Below are 26,097 nucleotides of genomic sequence, written 5' to 3'. Positions count from 1 at the left end.
GGGAGGGACCTTTAAAGGCCATGTAATCCAACCCCCTCTGCAATGAGTAGGGACATCTTCAATGAGATCAAGTTGCTCAGAGCCCTCTACAACCTGACCCTGATTGTTGCCAGGGCTGAGGCATCTACAGCCTCCCTGGGCAACCTGTTCCAGTGTTTCATCACACTCATCATAAAACATTTCTTCCTCCCATATAGCCTTGCTTCAGCTCCACATCAAAGTTTCATAAGGCAGAAATATATTAGAAAGAGTGAGACTTCACAAGAGTTCCTCTCCTTGACCGTCAACTTCTCCATCCTACATCCGATCAGAAAAGTCTCCCACTTCAGTTCCACCAGCACAGATTTCTTATTTATGCACTCAGTTTTCTAAAGGGTATTGGCAAGGGAAAGGGTGTGCCTGTTGGCTGTGGTGCAGACTAACTTGTCCAGAAAACAAACCAGCAGCTGCATCCCTGTCCTCCTGTGTTTGTAAAGTGAAGTGTTTGTGAACAGAATGTTTCCTGAGATATGCTTTTCTCACAGGCGGAAGAAAAAGCTTATTAAGGAAGCTAACATATGTCAAAGCTTTTTAAAACTCCATGTATACAGTAAGAAGCTGTTTCTAGTTGAGATAGCAAGAAGTAGCTGAAGAGGCATTGCCATTTTTGCCTCTGGTAATACAAAGTATGGATACACCTTACAGAAATGTGTATAAACTCAAATATCCAAGGCACATACACAACCACAGAGTTTACAGAAACAATTACTTGGAAAAAACAATTTAAACCCCCAAACAAACCAAAAACAACAGAAAATCCACACACAAAATGGTACTTTAAAATTTAACCCCAGAAAAGTCAGTGGTTACCGCAACTTTGTACACTGGGAAAGCTTCAGGCAGATAGGTGTTCAAAAGTTTTCATCTGTGCATTAGGTTAAACTCCATACTCATTCACTGTTTTAGTTACATTAAATGAGGAGCAAGAATGTTATAGGAATTACTGTCACCAAAAAAAGAGGTACTTCACTACTCTTGTCTTAATTAGCTCAGCGGATTGACGACTTTGTTTACTTTTAGATAAGCAGATGAAAGATTTTTACTTCAAAGGTTGAAGATGATAAAACTTTAAAGCAGTAGCCAAATGCACTAACACACACAGGAAAGAAGAGAGTACTCATATATCAGTGCTGCTGTTACTACTGGCTCTCTTCTTGTTTTTGTCCGAAGAAATGCTGCTGGCTGAACTCTTAATGCAAGGCTCTTGTTTCCAGTTCCATGCTACAAGAAATAGGGAATAACTGGTATTTTGGGCACCCTTGAGTGATATCAACTCACAGATTTCCCTGTCGTATATCAAAAGAAGTGAAAAGGTAAACAGGCAGAAAAACTAGCACAGAGCGGAAAAGAAGATCAACCCTAAAAGTGAATATAGAGTATCTCACTGGAATGACCATATCTGTTGAGAAGAGCAGATGGCAGTATTAAGAAAAAGCCTTCCACAGCCTTCCTAATCACAGCTTATCGACATCAGTCAACACCCTCCTGCTTCTCTAGACAGATGTTGCACTCTCAGGCAGAATACAGTTTTTAGAAGTATCAGCTTAGACAAACCAGGACAACATACGTAGTTCACATATAATTTTCTTAAAAATGGATTAACAAATGTGCAATTCAGTGAAATAAGTGCTCAGTGCAGCACTCTGCTTTCTTACAGAAGATACTTACTGGTAGACTTCTCACTACAACAGAAGCATCAACAATAGACCAGTAAACAAAAGAAAAAGATCTTTCCCCAACCTTTGCGTGTATATGCATCAAATACTCAACAGTGCAAGAGTTTCAACGTCCTCGCTGAGGGAGCAGCTATTCAGATCAATGTTCAGAGTTAAGAATTTATAGGTATTCTGTTAAATCACACATATATAGAAATGTGTGCATAACTACGTATGAAAGACTACATTAACAAATGGAAAGACCATAAAGTCAAATATTTAGAAATGTAGATTACATCTAGTCTACTACAATGCAAGAGTAACTCATGTTCCTGTAGTAATGCAGAGAAACAAGGAATTCTCATGGCAGATGCAGTGTCTGAATTCAATTTGCTGAAGTGACCTAAACTGTGTTATCATCTCCCAAGGGTGGGTCTTTCCCCCTATGGCTGAATCACCAAAGACAGCTGTCACTAACCTCAAGCAAATAGATGATCACAGTCTTAGACTGAGATTTCACACACACTGCCTACAATGCAAAACCTTTTGCCCAGGAATTGCAATGTACAATTTTTTTTGGAACTCACAGTGGAAATATTTAATGTCACTCAGAAGCTTTCTGTACTGATAAAATACTGGCAAATTTACTGCAAAGACTCCTCCAGAAGTAATCCCTTAAAAGGAATTGAGGCATTCCTTTTGCTCTTATAATAAAGCATCATGGGAATCACTTAGAATCAGTAGATAAAATGAGAAATATTTCAGACTGAAACGATACACTCAAGTGACTCAGATTAAATAAAACATTCTAAGCACAGGCAATAAGATAAATGTCACTGAAGACATATATGATTTTTTAGAATGCTATGATGGCAAAAAGTATCTTTGCAAGCTGCAAAACAGCAAAGAGAATATGAACAGCAAGGTCTTTTGACTTACAGTTTCTAAACCACTAATGTTTCATATGTCAACATTGTTCTTATAGCAGTTGATTCCTCCATGACTTCTAAAAGTGCAATCAACCACAGCAACAGAACTCTGCCTCTTTTACAGCAAGAAATGCAAGAGACACTGGAGAGTATCAGCAATGCCAGATTTTGGAGAAAGCGTTTATTAACACAAGCTTCTACTTGTGGATAAGGGTAAAACAAGGACTTGCAGTACTGTAACATGCTTGTTACTGTCAAGAGACAAAATTTAATAATAAGTATTTTTGAAGTGAAAGTGAACTTCGTTGTTTGTTTTTCAATCAATTTTCCTTTTCCTACATCCAATCAGAACATCCAACTTGATAGAATCCCATCTGACTCAGACTTTCCAAGATAGCTATGGCTCGCTTCAGATCATGAAGAAGCTTCTCAAAAAACTCATAAGATATTTTATTGACACAAATCTGACTGATATCAGATGATCAAGACTAATCAGCTCACATATGTTTCAAAGCTTCCAAACACAACACCAAGTGTTATATTTTCACAGCAGTACTAACAAAACCAATGATGGCAAGAAGTAGTTATTGACTTCAAATACATGACAATATGATCAAAAATTTCAGTGTGAAAGGGGTTGAGTCCAACACTGTTCCAATTTAATTTTTTGAAAATTTAAGAGTACTACTAAGGGGAGGGGGGTGGATAGTTCCAATTATCAAATTTAGCATTTGAATTATTTTCTTATCAGAGAAAAATTGCTCCTGAGTAGCAATTTTTCACTCTAAAATTTGGCTACAAGGGGGACTGTTGAAAGTACTGGTATCTGAGCAGAGCTTTTCCCATTTCATTTAATTTCCATACTTAGTATTATTTTAAGTACATTTGTAGTTCTGTACATTACAATATGTATAACTGTATGGTAAGAGTATACAATTACTATAGCTTATCATATATGCATTCTCTACATGGTTTCGAATCTTTCTATCAAACCCTAACAGAAATTCTAACCCTGTAAGTCTCTTTTCAAACACTGCATGTCTTGTTGTTGACTTTTTACGTTATTGTTTCCAGCAGGGCAAAGCTGGCAAGTTCACAGGAACACACATTCAGGATTGTGTCTGAGCTACTTCCCTATGAATACTGTGCTTGCTGCCAATCAGATTAACTTTTTACTGTGATGTTACTGGCAAGCCCTGCTTACAAAGGCCTCGGTAACTCAATTCATTCCAAACACTGCTTGAAATGAGAACAGCAATTGGACAACAAAACCATGAAACCAAACCCTACAGAGCACTCCAGCTCTTCAGAGTGTTATCAAAATAGAATAAATGAAACACTTCCTCTTCAGCCCTGTAGTATCTCCTATTTAACTAACAGTAATATATCCAAAGTAAGCACATTATTTTATTTGGAATTGTTTCCACTGACATAATTAAAATCCTTCACATGTTCAAGATTCCACAGTTACTGTAGCATCTGCAGGCAGAGTAAGATCTGTGAAGGAACCTTAGAATATTACATTGTATTTAATAAAGTTATTTGAAAAATTCCTGCATCGGAATTAGCTTTTAAACTAAGATACATCCCAGAATGCTTGTTTGGTTTTTAAGAGAAAGCAAACTAAAAAATTTCCAGGGAAAATCAGACATTATATACAACAGATACTACATAACATCGTTGGAGAAAAAAAGGGAGCTTTTTCAGAATAGCAAAAACACTGTCTTCAAGTAAGCCTCAGAGTTTTAATAGCCAAGTTAAAGCTACCAAGAAAACATTAAATGGCATATGTGAGGTAAAAGACTTTTCTAAACCAGTTAATTTCCTGAAGGCAAATTTCCTAACAAATGGACAATAGCAAATTAAAGTACCAAATCTTTAGATACAAAAATTTTTTACCTATGAGACCTTTTTCCCATCAAGCTTTCTGCAGAAATACTCAAAGTTCCATCCAAAGAACAACCTTTGATGTTTGTCCAGGATTTTAATGTTTGAATTCTGTAATATACTTTTGAGATAAGCAGACTTGACCTGCAGACAGTATTCCAGTTGCAAGGTACTCACACAATGACATTACGTTCCCTGCTCTTATTAGTTTCCAAATAACTGCTAAAACTCTATTTCCTTTTCAACTTACTGATTACAAACCAAGATTATATCCAAGAAAACTCAGAACTCAAACTCCATCACTGCCTATTCAGAGTTGGTATTTCTCCCTGTCTCACCTCCATGTACATTACCCATCCATCATCTATTTGCTCTTGTTTTATTACTCAGTCAGCAAATCTCTCAAGTTCTGCTACAGAAAGCACTTGCCTTTGTTACAGAAACAGTATCAGTTTGTTGTGCCCCCGCCTTACTCATGTTCTGGAATACATAAATAAGTAATATAGTATATATAGTAATAGGCAAATAAAAGACCTTTTGTGATTCTATATAAGAGCACAGACATAGGTCAAATGAAAGTCAAATAACCAGAAGATACAGTAGACTGATCTACCTTTTATTTTATGACCAAAACTCAAGTAACTAGAAATCCCTTATGTACAAAGCTAATAAATCTGCACATTCCAACCCTATCATACTCATTCCTCAGGAAAAAAAAAAAAAATCACATATCAGCTTAATCAAACTTGTAACTAATAAAAGCAGCATGCCCTATCGATATTTCATTTAGTCCACCGGCTTCTCATCATGACTTAAGATTCCAGAAGTGTTGCATTAACTGATATAAATTCTTAGGAGTTAAGAGAAGGATATATGCCTATTTTCCAAGAATGAAAAACATTACAGACTTCCTAGAAAGCACATTATAGAACAGCTAAACCCCTAAAATTAAAGCAATGTTTGTTAATAAAAACAGATTTAAAATTGCTTCCAGATATTTCACAGGGTCCTGAAGTTACTACTCATACTCCCTTCAGAGACTGGAGGAATCTACAACAGTTAGGTACTGAAGGGACAGATAGAATCACTGAATACACAAAACACAGTCAGGGATGAAGGATGAGACAGAGTTCTGGACTGTGGGAGAGAAAGAACATATCAATCCAAAAAACCCACTTTTCATATAGTGCCCAGTAGCAGACAAGAAGACATACCTAAACATAAAACAGGGAAAAAACCTAAAGGAGACATGAAATTTAAAGCTGAAGTACAGAAAGACAGAAAAATCCTCAAATACTGTAATTACCAATGAAAACCACTATTTTTTCCACTTTTTTTTCTCCTTTATTTAAAGGATAGAGCACAAAGCTTCCTGAAAAAGGCATTTTAAACTTATTTTTCTTTCTCCCAATCTATTCCAGTGCAAACAGTACTTCAACACGACATAAGAACTCAGTAAGATCATTCACTGCTATTCCTGCTCAACTCTGTCAAGACTGTTGGGCCAAGTCAAGGCAGAAGCAATGTCATTCAATACCCAAGTCTCAGGTGAAGAATCCGATTAACACCTATTTCCTGCTTTAAAATTGGGCCCCAACACCACACTGGGGGGAAAGAAGAAAAAACTTCAGTAAAGGTTTTCCCCTTTAGGGAGTTTAACCTAAACATAGATCAGACAGAATTCACCAATATACACACTGTGCGTGTTAATTTATTTTTATTTGTATGCAAACATATGGTTACATATATTTGTATACAAATATATGTATATGTAGGCTGGAGTTTTACTCTTCACTTGCTCTTCATCACACTGTTTAAAAAGTAATTTGCAGAAGGTCAGCCTTTCCACAAAATTTCATTTGTTGTCAATATATCAGAATTGGGCTAAATACTGACAATTCAAGCAACAGATCAGCTGACATCTACTGTCACCTCACCAAGGTAAGGGCACATTTCACAATTCAATATTGAATTAAGAGTCCTCCATTTCATCCAGACTATAATTCTTTCCATTTTTTCCCCCACTGCAAATGCATTTGGTGTGTATTGTAAGTGTTCCTATAATAACCTGACTCAACTTTTACAACCAAGTCCTCAGTGTAAATTGAGTATAGACCAGCTGTCCCTGCTCAGCAAAAACCATTTGCAGTTCAAACAAGTTCTCTATGTGCCTTAACACCATTGAACACTTATCTTTAAGAACTAGACTTCACAGGAAAATCTTGATCAGAAGGTAACAGCTACAGCTGATTGAAATTCATATGGGAAAGACACATACCACTCCATCTGCAATCTTCCAGTCTGCACAACTTTCATATTTTTGCAGTTGCTTTTCAAATAGTTGTGCTATGGCTCGATGGACAAGTTCATACTGCTCCTACAATAGATTACCAGAAAAAAATTAGTGCACAAGACCTTAACAAAGAATAATGATATATTATCACATCCATTTTAAAACAAACTATACCTTTGTCTGCACTGCAGAATGCCTTTGTGTCCTCATTTCCTGTATTAAATTAAATACATTGAATTCTTCAGGTATTTTCTGAAATACAGAACAAGTCAATTAGATTAACATAGCTGTTTGCCAGAAAAACAATACAAAAGCTGTTAGACATTCAAAAATAAGTCTAATTTCGTAGTTAAAGGTAACCTATTCTCTCCACACTGCAACTATTAATTTTTTTTTAAAAGCAACTCCAAATTGACACTTGATTTAGACCAGAGGAGAGCATTTCAAGTATTTTCAAAATGAGACATTCAAAGTCATTAATACAATGCTTCATTATCTAAAAATCCCAGAATGAAGTTATCCCTCCATATTTGAAATATCAGTCTTTAGGAGTTGCAAGATAAATCAGAGAGACTAAGAAAGTTGAATTTGAAAAATCACTTCATATTGAAATATATTTTTTAAAAATTGGAATTTTATAGTGACCCCTTTAGATAAAAACTCACTGTTAAAGGAAAGTAAGTTCATACTAAAGCATGAATGCAATGAAACTAAACATCCAACCTGTCGAGGGAGTTCCAGAATGTCATAAACATTTCACTATTTTAGAACACTTGGAAGCTCAATCAATCACAGTTATGCAATTACAGAATGCCACAAAACTTTTAAGATTCCTTACCCCAGCTTTAAGTAAATTCCATGTATAATCTATGGCACAGATGGCTCCCGTTCTTCCACACCCTGCACTATGAACATAAACAGTTATGTGTTAGAAATTATTTTAGTTTGTTAAAAACACACTCTAAGCTTTATATTTCCAGAGTCCACATTAAAAAAAAAATTATCCAAATCCCCCAACTATCATTTTAAGCTCACTCAACCTGACACTATGGTGTGTCTTAAAAACAAACAAACAAAAAAATCAGCAGCGCAAAATGCAAAATGGAGCATTGAAGTTTTTAATGCAAGTTTTTCATAACCATTTGGAACAGTGGTCACAAAAGATGCTTCAGTGTTGACAATTTCATTGCTCTCTCTTTCATCACACTATTACCAGTTACCACGGTAATACCACGGTAGTTAGCTTACACGGTAGGGATCTTGTCCAAGTTTAATGACAGACATGTTAAATGGCAGAACAGAATATATTTAAAGACTTCTTGCATTTTTCTGATTTAGTATTACATCTATATTTTCTGCTCTTTAGATAAAAAACATAAATATCAAAGTTATAAAAATGGCAATCAACTATCACGTTTATTTTTCCTAATAGCATGAATTCCCCCATTTTACACGTGAAGTTATAATTCATGCATATCTACTACATTATAATTACATTGTTGTAAAGAGCCAACATTTACAACTATATTGATATTCAAGAGAAACAGGACAAAGTGAAATATATTTCAGTGCTAAGTAAGTTTTTTATGGGTTTAGATCTCAATTACGTAAGAGTGACAAGTTAAAAAGGAATGCAGCTAAAGTCAGTACACTTCTATGCATTTTAGGAGAATAACTAAACTTTAAAGAGTTTATAAGCCCCAACAACTGACATTTCCTGGCTTAGAAATCTGAATTCATTATTTTCCTGACATAATACATGAACTTTTGTTGCTTTAAAAAGCATCAAGTATCATAGGCAAAAATTTTCCAGATAAATTATCAGAAACTGTGAATTCACCAAAATATCTTCACAGCAGTTCAGTTTCAAGTCCTTCTGTCAGCCAAATTTCAGGTCAAGGATGAAATAGTTGCTCAGAAGCAAAGACTTCCCAACTGGAAACTACAGTCTGCCCATTAAAGATGTTTTTTGTCATATTAAAAGACAGAGTTCTTAGTGATGCACCTGCTCTGTAGTCTCGCCTTTTGTGAATGGAGCTTTCACTTCCATAACTGATTGGCAATCATCTTCAAGGTCTATTTTGTCCTCATGAGGATTTACATGTCTTAAGAACCACAAAATGGTTTCCCTTTCAAAGGCTCATTCTTTCTGATTGATATTCTGTCTTAAACTGAAATAGAAGCAAAATCTCACTGTGGCATCAGCTTTAAGAAAACGAAGGCTGTATGATTTTGAATTAAGTTTTGACTCAAGGAATTTTTTTAAACTGAAGTAAACAAATAAATTCTGATTTAGAACCAAACTAATGCATCTCATACCGAAAGCCTAGACTTCAAAAAACAAAGATGTACATAAATTTGAAAAATAAATATATTTGATACCTGCAGTGTATGCAAATTGGTACATCTTCATGTTCCTGGTATTCTCTCATCAAGCTGATCATGTCCAGAATAGAATCAAAAGATGAAGGGACATCATGGTCAGGCCAGTTAACATAATGAAATTGATAGACACTACGAGTCTCCTAAGGGAGAGGCAGGGAGAAAGGCATTAATGACAACACACATTTGAGTGTGTAGGAAAGAAGTAGTTCTATGAACCTTCACTTTTTGCATGATTAAATGTGGACAAGCAAAGTCATTTACTGTATTAAAAATACTTACAGTTTATACCACTTTGAAAAACAAAAGAGGAATTCTGAAGTAGTATTTTGAGGGCTGCTAATGCATAAGAAAATGAACTATGGGACAGTTCAGAGAAGCCCCTCTCTATTACATGGGATAAAGGACCCACAAAACTGGACCAAATTAAAAGATTCTACATCTCTGCAGTCATAAACTTGGAAAGGGAGAAAGAAAGGGAAAGACCACATGAAAATTTCTTTTTCTAATTGTACTTTAGTAACTTACATTGGGAAAGAAAAGGCAGGGGGGAGGGAGGTGTTGTTTTGTCATATTACAAAATACAGTGTGTGCACATGTGCTCACACTCAGAGGGAAATTAAGGAAATGAGAGAAATAATTAAGACGGTATTTAAGTATGGATCATGCAACAACAATAGGTACACTTTTGTTCTAGTAACATGAGCTACAATAGTACTAAAGACAGGGTAGGAAGCAGGCTTTAGAACAGCCTAGTTACTCAGCTACTTGAATCCCTGAAAATCCTCTTCCTCATCATTATCCAATGATAATGATATCCACAGTTACCAGTAGAACTGGTAGTCAGTTCTACTGCACCTTTCCATGCTGTGGTCACACCTCTGGATTGCAGTACACCCTTCAAAGTAATGTACTGGAGGGCATGAATTTTCTGATCAGTGTTACAGGCTACACGTTTCAAGACCTAAGCTACCTTCTATTTAGTTATTTAAGAAGCCACATAGCAGCCTCTTGAGCATGGAAAGTTATCTATTTTTGATGTTTGACTTTTCCCAGACCTGTGGAAATGCCATAGGTAATAAAAACTAGAGACAATGCAGCCTAAGAAAACCCACATTTTAAAATCCAGATGATTATGTAAAACCAAGGTCATCAGAAAAAAGGAAGAATTACAGCTGCCTATTAAGGTCCATCAAGAAATTTCACTTAATTACTTTTGAAAAGACCAGTGATTTTTCACATTAGCAGAACTATCAGAAAAAACATATCTGAATTTGTTTTTTATATGAAAATTGAAAATTAAAAAGAATCTTCTTAGTCCTTTTTTTACTGCCACTTTTAAGCTAAACCACCAAAGTTCTTTCTTGAATATAATCAAGCTTCAGTCAAACTGATTTCCTCTTGACAATAAATCAAAGAGTAAGGCAAATTCCAACACACACACAGACTTTACCCAAAAAGAAGCTAACTAGAAGAAACAGGATTTTTTTTACAAGTTTGACTGAGTTTGTCACCATATTTTCAATTGGATTAAACAGTGAAACTCTCCTAGGGTGGTAGAAACTTTTTAGTTGTTACCATATGGTCTTCAATAGCATAACACACCTTAGGATAAACACGAACATACATAAAAGACAAAGAGTTTCACTACTCTTCCCTTATATACTAAGCTTATAACATCACTTCTAAACTTTATGATTTATACACATGCAGAGTCAGCATCTAAAGAAGTGAAGATATTTTTATGAGTTTCCACCATTGTATCTTTTTAGAGACCTTTGAGCAATCATTGAAGGTCAGACCAGAAGTGACCATGTACTTACATTTTGAAATTCAAGTAATAATGTTCTAATGAAGTAATCTGTTCTTGCTTGCTCAGCTTCCTAAACACAAGAAAACAGTAATGAATTGGGGGAGGGGAATCAATATGCAGCATACAGGATATAACTAAAAACTCCAACTTTAAACTCAGATGCCCTTTTTCAATTTACTGGTTTTGTATCTATGATTTCCTCAAGAGGGCCAATAAAAACATTAACATACCAGCAACTAAGTTTGCTACATAACATGTGTGAAAGATGTTCCTTTTACTTAAAAATGTGAGTTTTGAAATGAATGTCTAGTCTGCTCCTGAAACCATCAATAAATCTTGTAAGAATATTTCTAAGTATCTCTTTTGTTTTATTTCTCTATACTTTTAATTTAGAGATTGCCTTCCACAGCCATCTCTCTATAACACTTTTGCTGTGTAAACTTCAGCTTCTTATCACTATCCTGTGATATCTCCTTTAATTTTTTTCCCTTTTCATTATTTTCAGTTAAGGGTGCATCTGAATGAATCATTAATTATCTTGGTTGTGGCCTAAAAAGCCTGGCTTCTAGGTTCCCAAAATTTTCAAATCTGCCTTTGGAATACCAAGGAAAGTTTATACTGCAGACATCAAACAATATTATTGTACTTAAAATATCAGTAACATCAGAATCTGATGATGCCTTGAAAAACTTAGCATTACAGCTACCCACAGAGAATTTAGGAGATTGCATATATCCTTTAATATATTTCTGTCTCCCACTGGGAATTTACCATTTCCCATGAACTATTGCAACACCTTGCAGGTTTAAAGGAGATGGTGCATAGCAACAGAGCCCATGGACACTTGTGGACCTGCAGGTAATACATTCTCAGCTGTGGCCAAGAAATCAATTACACCATACACACAAACCCTTTTCTCCAATACCACTAGGACAGGGGAAAAAAACCAGCCAAATTTACATCAATTTAAGGTCGGAAAAGGTTACTCAGAATTTTTATAGACTAAAATTTGCAAGTATATATATTTCCTGACAAGATAAACTTGAAGTGTACTTAATTCTTGGTAGATTATTTCAAAGTAGTATTAATAGCTCAAAAAACTGGCATGTTAGCTCTCTCTGAACACCTTAAAACACTTCAGCTGGAAAACAGCAGCAATTTCTGTCCAAACCCACATAATTTATTTAAGGAGAAGTAAAAAACAGTTTTGAGATCAATCTGGAAAGGATCAATTCCACTCTTTTAGACCATGAACAGCTAAGGCCAATGATGAACTCCAGTGTAAAAAGTTCCCAGTAAGATCACTCACACTAAGGAGAGCCATGCTCATCACTTCAGTGCCATGTTTCATTCCCACCCTAACAGTAACTAACAGCACAAGGTAGACATTGACTAAACTACTCTGTGGAAAGATTAAAAATAAAGACACAGAGAAGTGTTTTCTTCCATCAACATGATGCCAACGTCAGAAAGAGCAGGTGACAAAAAGCAAAGCTCAAACAAAAAATTTATCAAATTAATCATGCACTGCCTGATTTATAAAAGTATGGACAATCCAGGGACACACTCAACTAAGGAAGTCTGTTTGTCCATTGCTAGAAGCTGACAAGTACAAGGAGAAGGATCATCTTATACATGGTTTCTCTGTTCTCTTCCCTTAGGTCATTAGGTTGTCATTGAACACAAGAGATGGGCTGCATGGACCTTGGTTTCACCCAGAATGTGATCACAGCCCTAAGAGCTACAAGTTGGACAAACAGGCCAGAAACACATTTAAAGTAGGAAGGAATAAAGATACATAAACAGGTGTGGACAAAGGTAGATTGGATATTATCCCACACCTAAGGAATGCTGATCATTTTGATTTTGGTGGCTATGGTCCCACATGCCATATTCTCATCCATACCCTGAGAACCTCACAATTAATGGAGTCAGTTTCTGCTATTTCCTTTTGTAAATGGCAAATGCATCATGACTTCTCTTAGTCTTACAGTTATTCCTTAGGAATCCTTCAGGAAAAGACTGAGACCTCATGGTGACCCACTACTCATTTTTGTTTTGATTTTAAAAGCAACAATAGAAGAAATTTTCATTTCTCGTGCACCTTCAGAACACGCAAGGCATAACAGACAAAACAACTGCACAAGTATTTGATTTCTTGAGTATGGTACAGACATTCAAGACTACATCATGTAAAGCTGAAGAAGTAATAACTACAAAGATATAAGACCAAGGCACACAGGTTCCCTACTTTAAAAAAAGAAAACAAAACAATCAGGGAGGGTTCAAAAAAACCCACACGGCTTAAATGTGCACATTCCTTTGAGAATCCTTGTGTAAAATTTAGTACTGAATGATCAGAAAAGCACTTCTTTTATAATATAAACCATTTGTTGAACATTTATTTTAAGGTACAAAAGCACTAAATCCTTACAAAATTAATTTATAAAGCTTTATACTTACACAAGAAACACGAAATGGTCCAAAAGTTACAGCTGCTTCTCCATACAGAGGCCAGTAACGCTCACATTTTTTCTGTTAAAGCAAAGAATTCTGATTTAATTCATGCGTAGCACTGAAGGATGTGATGATTAACAGAAGCAGAGCAGACAAAATGATAACCCCAAATGCCTTATTCTGGACTTCTTTTAAGATAGTAAAATAACATTTCTTTTGGATAACAAAAGGAAAACAAAACCAAGACCCCAGATGACCAGTAAGTACAGCCAAAAGACACTATGTAAATTAGGATGTGAAGTTCACGTCTGCCTACATACATGCACAGGCTTGCATCAAACAGAGGGGAGCAATGAAAGCTTAGTTTTTTTCTGAAAGCTGGGAATTCACAATTCTGGATCACTTTTTTTTTTCCTCCTAAGGTCATAAGAATAAAGCAGAGAGATTTTAAAAAAAATTTGTTTTTGCAGCTGTATCAATTGACAGGAAATTCAGAAGGACTCAAGATTTTGATAGTTGGCCCACATCCCATAAAGAGCAAGACACGTTTTTTCCATAGTGACATGACCAGAAACAAACCATTGGTACAGTTCTGTGTACAAACACATATTTCACTGAGATGACACCTAAATAATAATGTAACACCACAAATGGAGCAAAGAAATACAGACTCATTAACTGTTTCCTATGGATAGAAATAAAAGGATAGGCATTCTCATTCCAGCTAAGATATTAATATTATTACAGTTATGGATTTGGCATATGCAGCTTCACCAGTATTGCCCCACACGAGCACAGCTCATTCAGTTTTGTAGTTAGGATACATACCCTTCCCATTTCAAACTCTCGACAGGCCATTACAATTATCTGAAAAGAAAAAAAGATGTTCCAAGTCAGTTGGTTTTAGATCAAGTAACTTCAACCAACACTTCCCTACTTGCTTCTATCAGGAAGATACTGAAACTCCTTAATTAGCTACTACAGAAGAGACTAATTAATACTATTTTCCTACCTGCATAGGCATACTCCTTTACTTCTAAAAAAGTAACAAAGCTTCATCCTTCGCAAAATCTACATCACTAATACAACATATTAAGGCTACTTAATTCAAATTCACTGTAATCTTGTACAAATTTTATTTATTCAGTCTGAATGTAAACTCTAAACTTAATCATAAAAATATAGAACCATTTGCCAACTGGAAGAAACATAGTTATATTTGCTTAAAGTGACACAGATGGCATAAAATAGGAGCAAACCTCCCAAAAAACCCACCCAAAAAAGGACCAAGAATTAAAATTCTTAGGTGAAGCTATTTTTGATACATTACTGTGAACAGCACAATAAAAATGCACCAACAGGTAAGCTATTTGTTACAGTAAGCCATGATTTAGGTGCTTGATAAAACAAAAAAATATTTTCAGAAATAATTTGTTGAACATACCCAATTTTAACAGTATTCCTGAAAATAGCTGTTTGTAAATAAACAGTTGTAGAATACATAAATCAGTAAGTAATCCCAAACCAGTATAAATAGAAAAGTAAGTGGGTTTTTTTTGCTTCACATGCTGCTTCTGTATTTGATTTTGTCAGTCCACATAAAGTCAGAGTTGTAAGGTCTCCCATGGGACAGACATAATGAAGCAAGAACCTATTCATAAACATGAAGAATTTAACATTCATTCAATAAAATTATTACTTTGAATTTACATTGTTAAATTGAATAAATAATATTAATTACATATAGAATGCTATTTAAAATACAAAAAACAAGATTTGGGAAGTAAATGAACAAGATCACTGTCAATATATTTTGGTAATGAAAGTCAACTTGGGCAAAAAATAGACAATTGTTATGCTATGAGGTAACACCCAGTTTTTCAGTAGGTACTTACAGCAACATTGTATTCCCATATCATCCTCCAGAAGTCTATGACTGTATTGGCTAAGGGTCCCTGTGTAGCAACGTATGCTTTTGGCCCATGGACTCCCTGGGATTGCACAAAGGAACCATTAAAGTTTATAAAGAAAATTTATCTGCACTGAACTAAAGAGGCTTTCCGTTATAATAATGTAAAATTAGAATATCTTTTTTTTGATATACAACAGGAAGGGTGAATATCAAACATGAGTCCCAATTACATTAGTGGGAATTTTGCTGGTCATCTCGAGGGGGCCCAAGATTACAACAGCTACAGCACTGCCAGAGTCTGCCACAGAAAACAAGTTTCTGTACGTTCTGTTCAGATTCTGAAGATTCCCTATAAGTCCTCATTTTTTTTCTTCAAACATTCAGTAACGAAAATTTGAAAATCTTTCTGCTAAAAAGCATCCTGTTGAACAAACTTAAGTTCCCTGTTCCCACTAATACATTTTAAAAATATGAAGTTTTGAAATTTGTTTTATATAAATCTTGAAGAAATTCATATTCAGCCTTTCAAGTTAAATATTCAAGCAGGGAGAATTACAGGAATACCTGTTTCTGAATAATAAATGCTGGGTAAAAACATCAGAATAAAGTAAAAGATAGCTCAAGACATTAATACTTTGAAAACAAAACTGGCTGTAAGTCAAATTCTGGTTTCTCTTTTAGAATGTTAGACATAATTCCATTGGCACACTTCTGCCATGAACAGCAAGAAGTGTGTATTAATATACACAATTTGTCAAACACCTCATTTACAGTCCCTAAAAACAGTCTTTCTTAAAATGGCATATTTTTATCACTAACAACTGCATCTGAACACAACTACTGCATCTCAATTTTCCTATGGTATAAATTTCCAATTTGCTTGCATGCCACCTTAAAATGAAGTATTTTATATTTTCGCTTAAGAGTAATATCAAAGCTTTAAAAATTGTGTTAGAAATGGCATCATGTTTGCAAATTTACTCAAGTCATAATAAAAGAATATCTTCCCTCACAGCTTTAAATTCTCATCTCAGACTCTAATATTAAAACTGCACTGACACAAAATAAAAGCCAAAAAAGAATTCAAGAACTGTTAAATTAGTAATACATACCTTAATGAAGTTTGCATTGATGTAGTCTGAATCTTGTGGGGGAGTTTTTAAGGTCAGTTTAACTCGGCTGTGATCAACTAAAAGGAAAATAATGGGCTTTTTTAAACGAGAATTACAACACGGGTAAATCAGTATGTGACAGTAAATACAATATATATAGTACATTAAAGAACATTTCCCAAAGGTTAGTCACACACGCAAGTCAGTTCATTTAATTTATGAATAAATCAACTCAGGTAGAGATAAGCAGAGCAGCTCCTACTGCTATGTGGTGCTTCTGATGCTCAAGTTCACAGGGTACCATCTCCTGGAATTCCAAGAATGCATCATTACAAAGAGTCAAAAATCAATTAATCAGAAGCCATGAAAACTGTAGTTAATTGTTGCTACACAACATTAACACAGATCATGACGGTCAGAATTAAAGGCACACTTACGGAAAGCAGAAAGAATAAAATGCCAGTGCAGAGTTAATGCAGCTGGCAGGTCTTAAAGTCTCTGCCAAGGAGTACTTTGTCAGGTATTGCAACACAGAACTTGACTGGGGTTTATTGCTCAGGCACAGACTGACCTCTATCCCCCAAACACTGGGCTGGGCACTTTGCTGGGGCACTTCTGAACTAGAAAGCAGCAGATTCCTTCATTTAAGGGGTTTTGACACGTCAAGTTTCTGCCTCAAACATTATTGACTGACTCAGAGAAAGCTGCTTGTAAAAACAGCAGCTCTTTGGAGACCAAAATCCTCAGCAGTCTTAAAAATAGCCTTATTACTTGTTGACAGAACAAACTAAACATTTTGGTATTCTTTTTGGCATTAAAAAAAAACCCTGCACCTTTAATACTTGATTGTTACTAAAAAGGGGTAGGTGGTTGGCAGGTTCACCAGTCCTTCCAGCTCTTGTTGACAACAATACTTCCTAGCTATGACACAAAAATCATTCTCTCTATCTCTACAATAGAGGCTCCTTTAGTCATAAATCCAGATAAGAAAAAAAATTATCTTCAAATGGGGGAACAGAAGTATCTGCAGAAACAGCATCTGCTCAAGCAATTTATGCTACTTTCTGCTCCCATGGTCAACTTCTCAACAACAGAACAGCTGTTAAGCATTTGATTAGACCTAAATTCAAGAAAAAGAAACAAAGAACAAATATATTTCAAAAGAGTAAATATGGTTAAGTTGGGTGTTTTGTTTTGTCAAAACACCACTGATAATAAAACAATGAATCATGCCCACAAGACCTACATGCTAAGAGTAACTTCTATACAAAAAGGTCTTTCAAAAAGCTTGCAAGATGGTGAAATTTTTCTGCCAGACTTCTCAAAACATGCAAAAAAAATATCTGCATTACAATGAAAGGTTTCCTAAAAAAGCACAAGACTTTTAGATCACAGATTCTAAAGACACCACACTCACATAAAGGCCTAGAGAAATCTAAAACCCATTAACTGTATTACACTCTGATACACAGAAGGTTAAAGCAAGAACACTCTCTAAGCATGCAGTACTGTCACAAGCTTTATACTAAAAACTGCTTTTAAGTGGCAGAACAGACTAATTAAAGTAGCAGGCTAATGAGGGATCCTATCTTCCCAGCCCAGTAGATCCAAAATTCTACAGCAGTTTTCAAATCTCAACATTTCCAGCCTGTCTTTATGTGCCACAGCTCAGCTCCTACAGAGTTCTAGGTCTAGAATAGAATTCTCCAAGAAAAAATCCATTGCAGGTTTCAGCTTCAGAAGATTAAGTGCTCGGATACTGCTGTGTAACTTAAAGGTTCAGTTCCCAATGACTAATTGGTTCTTCAGGTGACCAGTGAACACCATGTTTCATTTAACTATCATTTAAGATGTCTTAGTAAACTGTAAACTTAGTAAACTGTAACAGAAACATGCATCTTTTACTCTGAAGCCAGCGTTGAGTTAGAACTGATCTCTCTGGTAGCAGTAACAATTTGTGACAAACATATCCCTAATCTCTGATTAACTTACAAATGTACATTCTTTCCTGGATTTACCAGAGATAGGCAAAGTATCATCACCTTTCTCCTGGTTCTTCTCATTTCTGTGAAGCTGGTCTCCCAACAATTTATTACTGAAAACCTTGGATGTTTGAAGACATTTTCACTGTATGAGTGAGAATATGCCTTCAATTTTCCTCTATGTCAGCTTTGAGGTTCATTCATTTCCCCACTGTGAGCTGCGATCCCAATGACTCAGGTTTTATTTTCATGCAGATGAAAGATATGCAGATCTACTGCTCTAGTTGCAGCCATTCACTACTGTAGTGCTACTGTCTCCCCAACAGCCTGGGTGCTACCATGATTTTGCTGTTTTGTTCATGGTCTACCAAAATGCCAGGACAGAAGAAAGGGTATATCCACTGCTGATAAGATGACAATAACCACTTCCTCTCTCTTTTCACTCTATCTATTAAACACTTCCTCCCAACTAAAAAAAAACCCAAAACAAACACAAAAACATTAATGATATTTAATTATTTTGCTGCAGTTCAGCTCAGTGACACACTACTCTTCAAGATGTGATCTATGTTATATGTACATCCCCCAGTGAAATCTAAACACATGCCTATTTCCTTCTCAGCGCAGCAGCAAGCACCATGCCCACCTTGCTAAACAATCTAGGGCCTTGGCTTTAGGCTAAAGTTTACTGCTTGAATTGTTGCTCCAAGCACTAATAAACAGTAAAAATTTCAGCACTAGAAAAACCCAGCACATGGGTATACAACAACCTTAAACACAATAATTCACTGGAGTTCATTACTAGAACACATTTTGAAAGTGAAAGCTAATGATGCTTAAAACCATTTTCAACTGCGAACTAGTATTAAAGTTCCTAACAATTCAGAGAAAGCTGAGCAGAGCACAATATACCTATTGCTGACCTGGGAAGCGTAGAAGCCTTTAATCTCAGTGTCAGCTGTTCATATCAAAGGGTAGATATCAAATGGTAAGAGTTCTGGAAGCGCCCAGCCTCATGAGCTACACAAAGTGAGCTTGTAACAGACAATCTTGTAATTTCAGATCACTGATCTGTTATATCCACACACTGGCGGTTTTAAAATTTAAATTCTGTTCTGAATCCTTTCTATGACTTTTCTATGTCCACACATTAACAGAATTTTATTTAGGCTCTAGTAAAATAGAAAGGAAAGTTAATCCAGCATTGAAAGTTCTTCAACACCATTTGTAGGATACAAACAACCAAAAAAAGATCTATTTTAGTTCAAACTTACAGAGCTTTAAGGCTCTGTAAAATTTCATCTGGAGTTTATGCTGCCATTTGTTTCTTTTGTACCATGAATAACATGCTTCTAAGGAAAAAATACATTTAAGCACCTTGCGAAGTTCTCAACTATTCTGAGTTGAAATGAAAGTGCTGGCTTGATATGGCTTCAGAACCAGCACTTCTATCTTCAGGTGATACCTCTCTCTCAAAATATAAGAATGTTCATTCACTTTGCCTTCCCAGTTAAAAATACAAATTTTAAGAAGGTTATCTTTCAGTAAATTATCTCCAATTTTGCCTTTCTGTAGTAACTAAATAGTAAAATCCAAAATACATGAAGAATAACAAGCATTTTCCTTTGTCTTCTATTAACATGTAAATCAGACTTACATGGCAATATATCCTTGTATCTATTCTTTTTAACATTTTCTTCTTTTTCTCCAGTGGCTGTTGGGTAGATCTTCTCTGTTCTGTATTTTGTTGATAATCTTCTTAACCTCTGAAATAAAAGATTCATGTTAAAGTCTCAACAAACATCACAAGGTATTAGTTTCATTGATGAAGAGGGTCACTCAGAAAAAACCCCCTCTTCTCTTCTTTTACAATATTCACCGTGATGAAGTTTAAAAATCTAATTATCCAGTACTTTTAGCACATCAGCAGTTTATAACCAAGATGAAAACAGCTCTATATATCATGAGACATGGAACTTTGGAAAAGCCACAATACCTGTCTCTCAGGTACAAGCTACTTGCAATTAAGATGAGTGACAGGAGGTCTGCTTTACTCACAACAGTATGTAATTTTTTTCTCCCCTCCATCTATTTCAAATCCTAGAAATTTGAGAGAGTCAAACCCTCTGATAATAAAGAGTAGCCCCTGCCTTTCAGAAACCTGGGAAATAACAAGAGTAATACAGCTTTTATCATCCCAAACAAGTTAGGCCTGGGCAACCTGAAAACTGAGGAGGAAGAGAAAAGTGTAAGTTCTCTCTGGAAAATAAAAAATACAAGAATAGTCAGCAGTGCTTGTTACTTCAGATTGTGCAGACATCCAGATTTAAAAAGGTACACTAAAGAACTCAGAAACTTAACTCTGGTGGTTGCAAAACCAGCCATTCTATCGACACTGACATGGTGGTGGTGTGTAAGACTATCAAGAGGAAGACTGAACACAGCTTCAAACAAGTTCAGCATCTCCAGTGAATGGTATTCTGCACAAGTAGAAAAATAGAGGTTGTTCATGATTCCCTCCCTCTATATTCAATGCATCGTTATCATCTTGAAGACTCAAAACATCCATGACTTGTGTTCTTTTGGGGACGGGGGAGGTTTTTTGCTAGGTAAAAATGTAAATCTTGTTTGTCACTGACTATACAAAAACATACAGGCAGAAGGGCATTGTAAATAAGATCATCTGCTTGGAAAGCCAGTTTTCTTCTTGAATTCTTCTAAAACTATTAAAACACTTGGGACACTCACTGCACACTTCAATTAAAAAAAAAAAAACAATTTGGCAACTCACGTCCCCCAATAATCCATCAAGCAAAAGAGAAAAAGAAAAAACAACATAAAATTTAGCATTTCTCTTGCATACAGAAAAACATTTTCACAAAATTTATCTGGATATAGTAAAAAAAAAATAATCAAATTATCTATGCAAATGTGGATAAAACTTGGCACTAATTTAGTTGAAAAATACGTGTCTAATAAACCAGAAAAGTGGCATTTACAGAGCAAAGACAAATGGCACAGTAAATTAAGATAAAAAAAAGGTACATCAAGTAGTACTAGTTTTCAAATTTTTTCTCTTCTACAAGGACTTAATCACAGATTATATCCCTGAACACTAAAAAGAGTAACAGAATTAGCATTAAAAAAATTGCAATATTAGTCAGTGAAGTAAAACCAGTAAATATCTGGAGATATGGCAGTAGGTCTCTGACCACACAGTGACCAAAGTGCTAAATATATTATCTGAAAACGTTGCTACAGTGAGGAACAGGAAGATGCAATTCTTAACAAGGCACGTAAACAGTTATTGGAAGGCTCCATGCAAACTACACTCATCTTTGCAACACTAAAAACAAATTTGCAGCATAACCTGTGAACACAACGGGCAGAGAAACCTGGTTAGTAACTCAGCATGAAGAATACCACTGCACACAGAAGACACTGTCCAATGTAACGCTGACCTTTCCTGTGTCAAAATGAAAAATACCACTTGTGCTTAGACTGAAAGCAACCAGGAGTCTAGAAATAGTGAAATTAATACACATAATTCAGCTATATCTGCTATGAACTGTGAGGCTGAGATAGGCTATAAGCCTCCAATTAAGGGGGGGGAGGGGGAAGCAAAGAGCAACAATGATACTTTCCACACACAGTCACTGATATGATTTTGTGTATTGTTCCACATCTCAACGTAGTTGTGAGTTTTAGAGGTTTTTTTTCTCCATCTTACTTATTTTTATGGGACAAATGTCATGACTCTGCTTAGAAAAAAGTAAGAAAGAAGTTTAAAGAAAAACTACCTCAACAAACCACGACTAGAAGCAAAAGTTATTTTGCATGAGAAAGAACAAGCTTGAGGAAGTCAGGTTAGGTATCAAAAAGCACATGAGTAAGATGATCCTTTTCGCTTTAGCCTATTTTAAAGGCATGCAAAAAAAATACTTTCACAGGTACAACTTGAACCTGCTGTAAGCCAAAAAGGCTTGAGTGACTAGTATTGACTTTCATTTTCTAGAAAGAGATGCTATGAGAGTTCAGCACAGCCTTCTCCCCTGTCTGATCTACCCTCCCCTACTCTGCAACCTGCTAAACAGACCAGAAAGGAGGATTAGCATAGTACAGCTCCAAGGCAAAGCCTTGAAATGAAATACAGATTGATTTTAACATACATCTGTTCCTAAAACACTTCAGGACCCACATTTTTAATGCATGTTTGCCAGCTGTTTTGTGACATGGGTAATAGAAGATATGTAAGTACAGTCCTGAGAGCAATCAAAAAGAGTAAGGAGCACTCTTTACGATTTATAGTAGTACCCCCTACATAGAATAATATCTACTTTGTGCTTTGGAAGAGGAAGAATTGACTAAGGAGTAAAGAAAGAAATTTTAAAATTGAACTTTGAACAAACTATCACAAGTGCCAGACTCAGCAGAGGATTCCGCCCTACACACAATAGAAAATTCCTGTAGAAAGCTATTGCAGTGTGCTCACAGCCTGCTGGGGGATGCACAAGATCCAGTACTTCCTGGGTTACAGCCCAGAGTGACCAGAAGGAGGAGAATGTACTCAATAGCAGAAAGGGGGTAATGACAGGGCAGAAGAAGAAAGAATTTTGTTCATACTGTTGTAAGCTGATGGCAAGACAGCCAGCAAGACCCGTCACAGTCCAGTTTCACGCTAATTTTTAATAAACAACTGTCTACAGTACAAAGTATTTGGGTTAAGTCAGTAATGTGCCAAAATGCTTCCAAGAAGATACTCAGACACCAACAGCAGGGACAGAGGTCCCGTCTGGAGCCTCTGCAGATAATACTGGGCGCTTCCGTGACACGTCTATTCATTGGAATTGCTATTCTGGTACCACAGAAAACTTCACTGGTATATTCTTTAAGGAACAAAATGGTCAAAAAGTTAAGTATGATTAACCATAGACACGCACTTAAAGAACTACATTCACGAGGCCTTTGGTTCCATCCTCATTAGAAAAGCTCGATTTTAATTCTGCTTATTCATTGCGTGACAGAAGTGGTTTGTGGGGTGGTGACAAACACCACATGTGACAGTGGGGAGATGAGTCTTTGAAACAACTTAAGTTTCAGAAGCATGCTTCCAACTTCCACAGTGGTTTTATAGTCTCTACTACAAATCTGCTTTAGTATTTTTTTTTAAAAAGAGACAAACCAGCTTTTCAAACCCAACTTGGGGAATCCTACCATATTAATAAGAACTCTGTCCAATCAGTTCAGGAAATACAGATCTCTGACTTTAATTGTCAATTTATTTATCTATTTAACACTTCAGAAAGCCTGTAAAGGCACATTACCTAATACCACAGAAGTGCTGTTTGTGAATTAAAGAAAGCATTTATATAGCCTACTGAGATTTGAAGAACTCACTTCAAAAGCATAAACCTTATTTAATATACTAAAGTTCTTGTGACTCCTTTCCAGGCTTCTTTTCAAGGAGAACGCAACAAATATTTCACGGAGTTTCACTTATCTCAAATCCTCAATCTGACTCCTAAGCCTTGTCTGACATTTCTAATTGGCAAAACATCAGATAGTAAAACAGTGATGTTCTTTTGAATCTCCTTTCTGACCATACTGAGGGGCAGTAAATACAGGAGTGTCAAATACCACTCCTACAATACTCCAGGACACCCACAGTTCATTTGCCATACTCTTCAGGGACAGTTCTGGCAGTGATCTTCTGAGAATGCACCAATCACACAGGAACATATTTTGTTTTGCAAAATTTGCCTAAGTGCATTAAGAAATACTCAAAGAAACAAAAAAATTCAAGAGAAGCTTCCACAAAAGTTACCCTAAAAATCAAAGCATAAAAGAAGATACTAGGGCACACTTAAAAAATGTTGTATTAATGCACTCATTTCATGAAATAAGATAGCTATTTCTATCATAAGGTAGGCATTTCATTTTTCTTACTAACAGGAGGGGAATAAAACCCATATGAATTATGTTCAACTGTGGTCTCATTTAAATAATTTAGATAAACACTACTAGGGCAGAATAAATCCCCTAGTACTTTTATACAGTGAGAAAAATGTACCTGTATGGAGCAATGTGAACCAAACTACCACAGAAATGCCCAAATTACTTACTATCTTCTGATTATCTATGGTCAGTTTACAAAGGTCTCTGATTCTGTACCTATGAACACAGAAATGCCAGAAAAGCCTTTGGCAGCAGACAGTTCAATGCAGACTTAGAAACAGCACTGCTCAAATGGGGCTCTGACTTCCTAAAACTGCTTTGGTTCCACAAGTATTTTAGCTTCAAGTCCCTGCAAATCCAACTGGAGATTTGCTACACCATTTTCTTATCACTGAGGGCTCTGGGAAACACCAAGAGTAGCTGATGGTAATAAACCCAGCTGGAGAATGGACTGTTCAGGAGTGCCTCTGCAGCTCTGGGTTGCAATAGTGAGGAATAAATGAACCACAGTGAGCTGGATTTCCTTTTGTCACTCTGCCAGAAGAGCTGTGTGGGATTCAGTTGGGCTGAATCAACCTCCAACTGGGATATCACTGGTTAACTTATTCCCCTGCTAAGTAGCACAAATAATGGAGAGTTTAGTATGATTTCAGGTATCACACTTTGCAGTTTATGTTGGTACATTAAATGCTCTGCATCTGTTGTTGCAAATAAACACAGCATGAAAACAGGAAGGACCTAGAGCAAAAAAGTGTCCAAAGAGTCCAAGCTGGCAACTAAAATAGTTATCATACTTAGCACATACATATGATACTACAGATAAAATTACTTGAAAACCAGCGTCCACTTGTGACCCATGTCAATATTTCCCCATTGATTCCTGTCAGCTTTCAAACAGCAACTGTTTGTAACAATTCCTAGCCCTCGTGATGGTAGGAAAAAGCCTTCCCAAGTGCTAGTCCAGCATAAACAACGAAATGAGAATGATCCGGTTCTGTAAAAGCTTCACTGTATCTCAACATTCACAGATGGCTTTGGCTGCAAAAAAAACCAGGCTAGCAGTCTCTACTTAACCTATTTCTCTGAAACAAAGCCCTGAAAGGAGATTTCAGGCTGCACTGATAGAGGAGTTTCCACTGCCTCAGCATTTTCTTCTGGTAACACCTACTAACTCTCAAGCTTCAGGTGCTCCAAGGCTGAAGTGACTAATAGACAAGCCTGATAACTACAGTTCCTTGGGAGCTCTGTCTTCTGTGTTTCATAGCAGGACAACGATGGATACAAAATCCCCACTATGTTCCAGGAAACTTGGGTGAACCACATAGAAGAAGAATCCTTCCAAAATCAGTCAGAGAACTGAGAACAGCATCATTTCAGTATTAGATGGCATAGTGTATTCTATACAGGAGCTGGGCTTTGATGATCCTTGCAGGCCCTTCCAACTCAGGACATTCTATGATTCTACAGTTCTGCAACATCTTAACTTTGATATTTTCTCAGGAAAGAGGGGAATTCATGTTATTGCATTAATTGGAGATTTCTAGCCAGTAAAAAAGCTTCAGTCAATGAAGACAAAGCCAGTACATTCTCATGCAGAGGATGTACATCAAGGCAAAATGACAGTACTGCAAGCAGCCAGTTAGGGAGTATATCCTACTTTCTACAGTATCACATTAAAACT

General features: G+C 36.1%; 1 protein-coding gene across 3 annotated transcripts in view; it reads right to left on the bottom strand.

Moving 5' to 3' along the window:
- PTPN12 (protein tyrosine phosphatase, non-receptor type 12) overlaps nucleotides 1-26,097 on the bottom strand; it is a 70,446-nt gene that overhangs the window by 18,710 nt on the left and 25,639 nt on the right. For all 3 annotated transcript variants that reach the window (XM_027639817.1, XM_027639816.1, XM_027639815.1), the window contains exons 2-11: nucleotides 20,119-20,227; nucleotides 16,480-16,556; nucleotides 15,351-15,446; nucleotides 14,284-14,322; nucleotides 13,462-13,533; nucleotides 11,009-11,068; nucleotides 9,186-9,328; nucleotides 7,642-7,708; nucleotides 6,978-7,055; nucleotides 6,789-6,887 (exon numbers count right to left, since the gene is read on the bottom strand). In XM_027639817.1, coding sequence (XP_027495618.1) covers nucleotides 6,789-6,887; nucleotides 6,978-7,055; nucleotides 7,642-7,708; nucleotides 9,186-9,328; nucleotides 11,009-11,068; nucleotides 13,462-13,533; nucleotides 14,284-14,322; nucleotides 15,351-15,446; nucleotides 16,480-16,556; nucleotides 20,119-20,227 — 840 coding nt within the window. The remainder of the gene's footprint in view (nucleotides 1-6,788; nucleotides 6,888-6,977; nucleotides 7,056-7,641; nucleotides 7,709-9,185; nucleotides 9,329-11,008; nucleotides 11,069-13,461; nucleotides 13,534-14,283; nucleotides 14,323-15,350; nucleotides 15,447-16,479; nucleotides 16,557-20,118; nucleotides 20,228-26,097) is intronic.

Source organism: Corapipo altera, unplaced genomic scaffold (genome assembly GCF_003945725.1).
Source record: "Corapipo altera isolate COAL_440 unplaced genomic scaffold, ASM394572v1 1b, whole genome shotgun sequence".
Lineage (NCBI taxonomy): Eukaryota > Metazoa > Chordata > Aves > Passeriformes > Pipridae > Corapipo > Corapipo altera.
The sequence above is the reverse complement of the archived record's forward strand: the minus strand, read 5'-3'. Positions and strand labels throughout refer to the sequence as shown.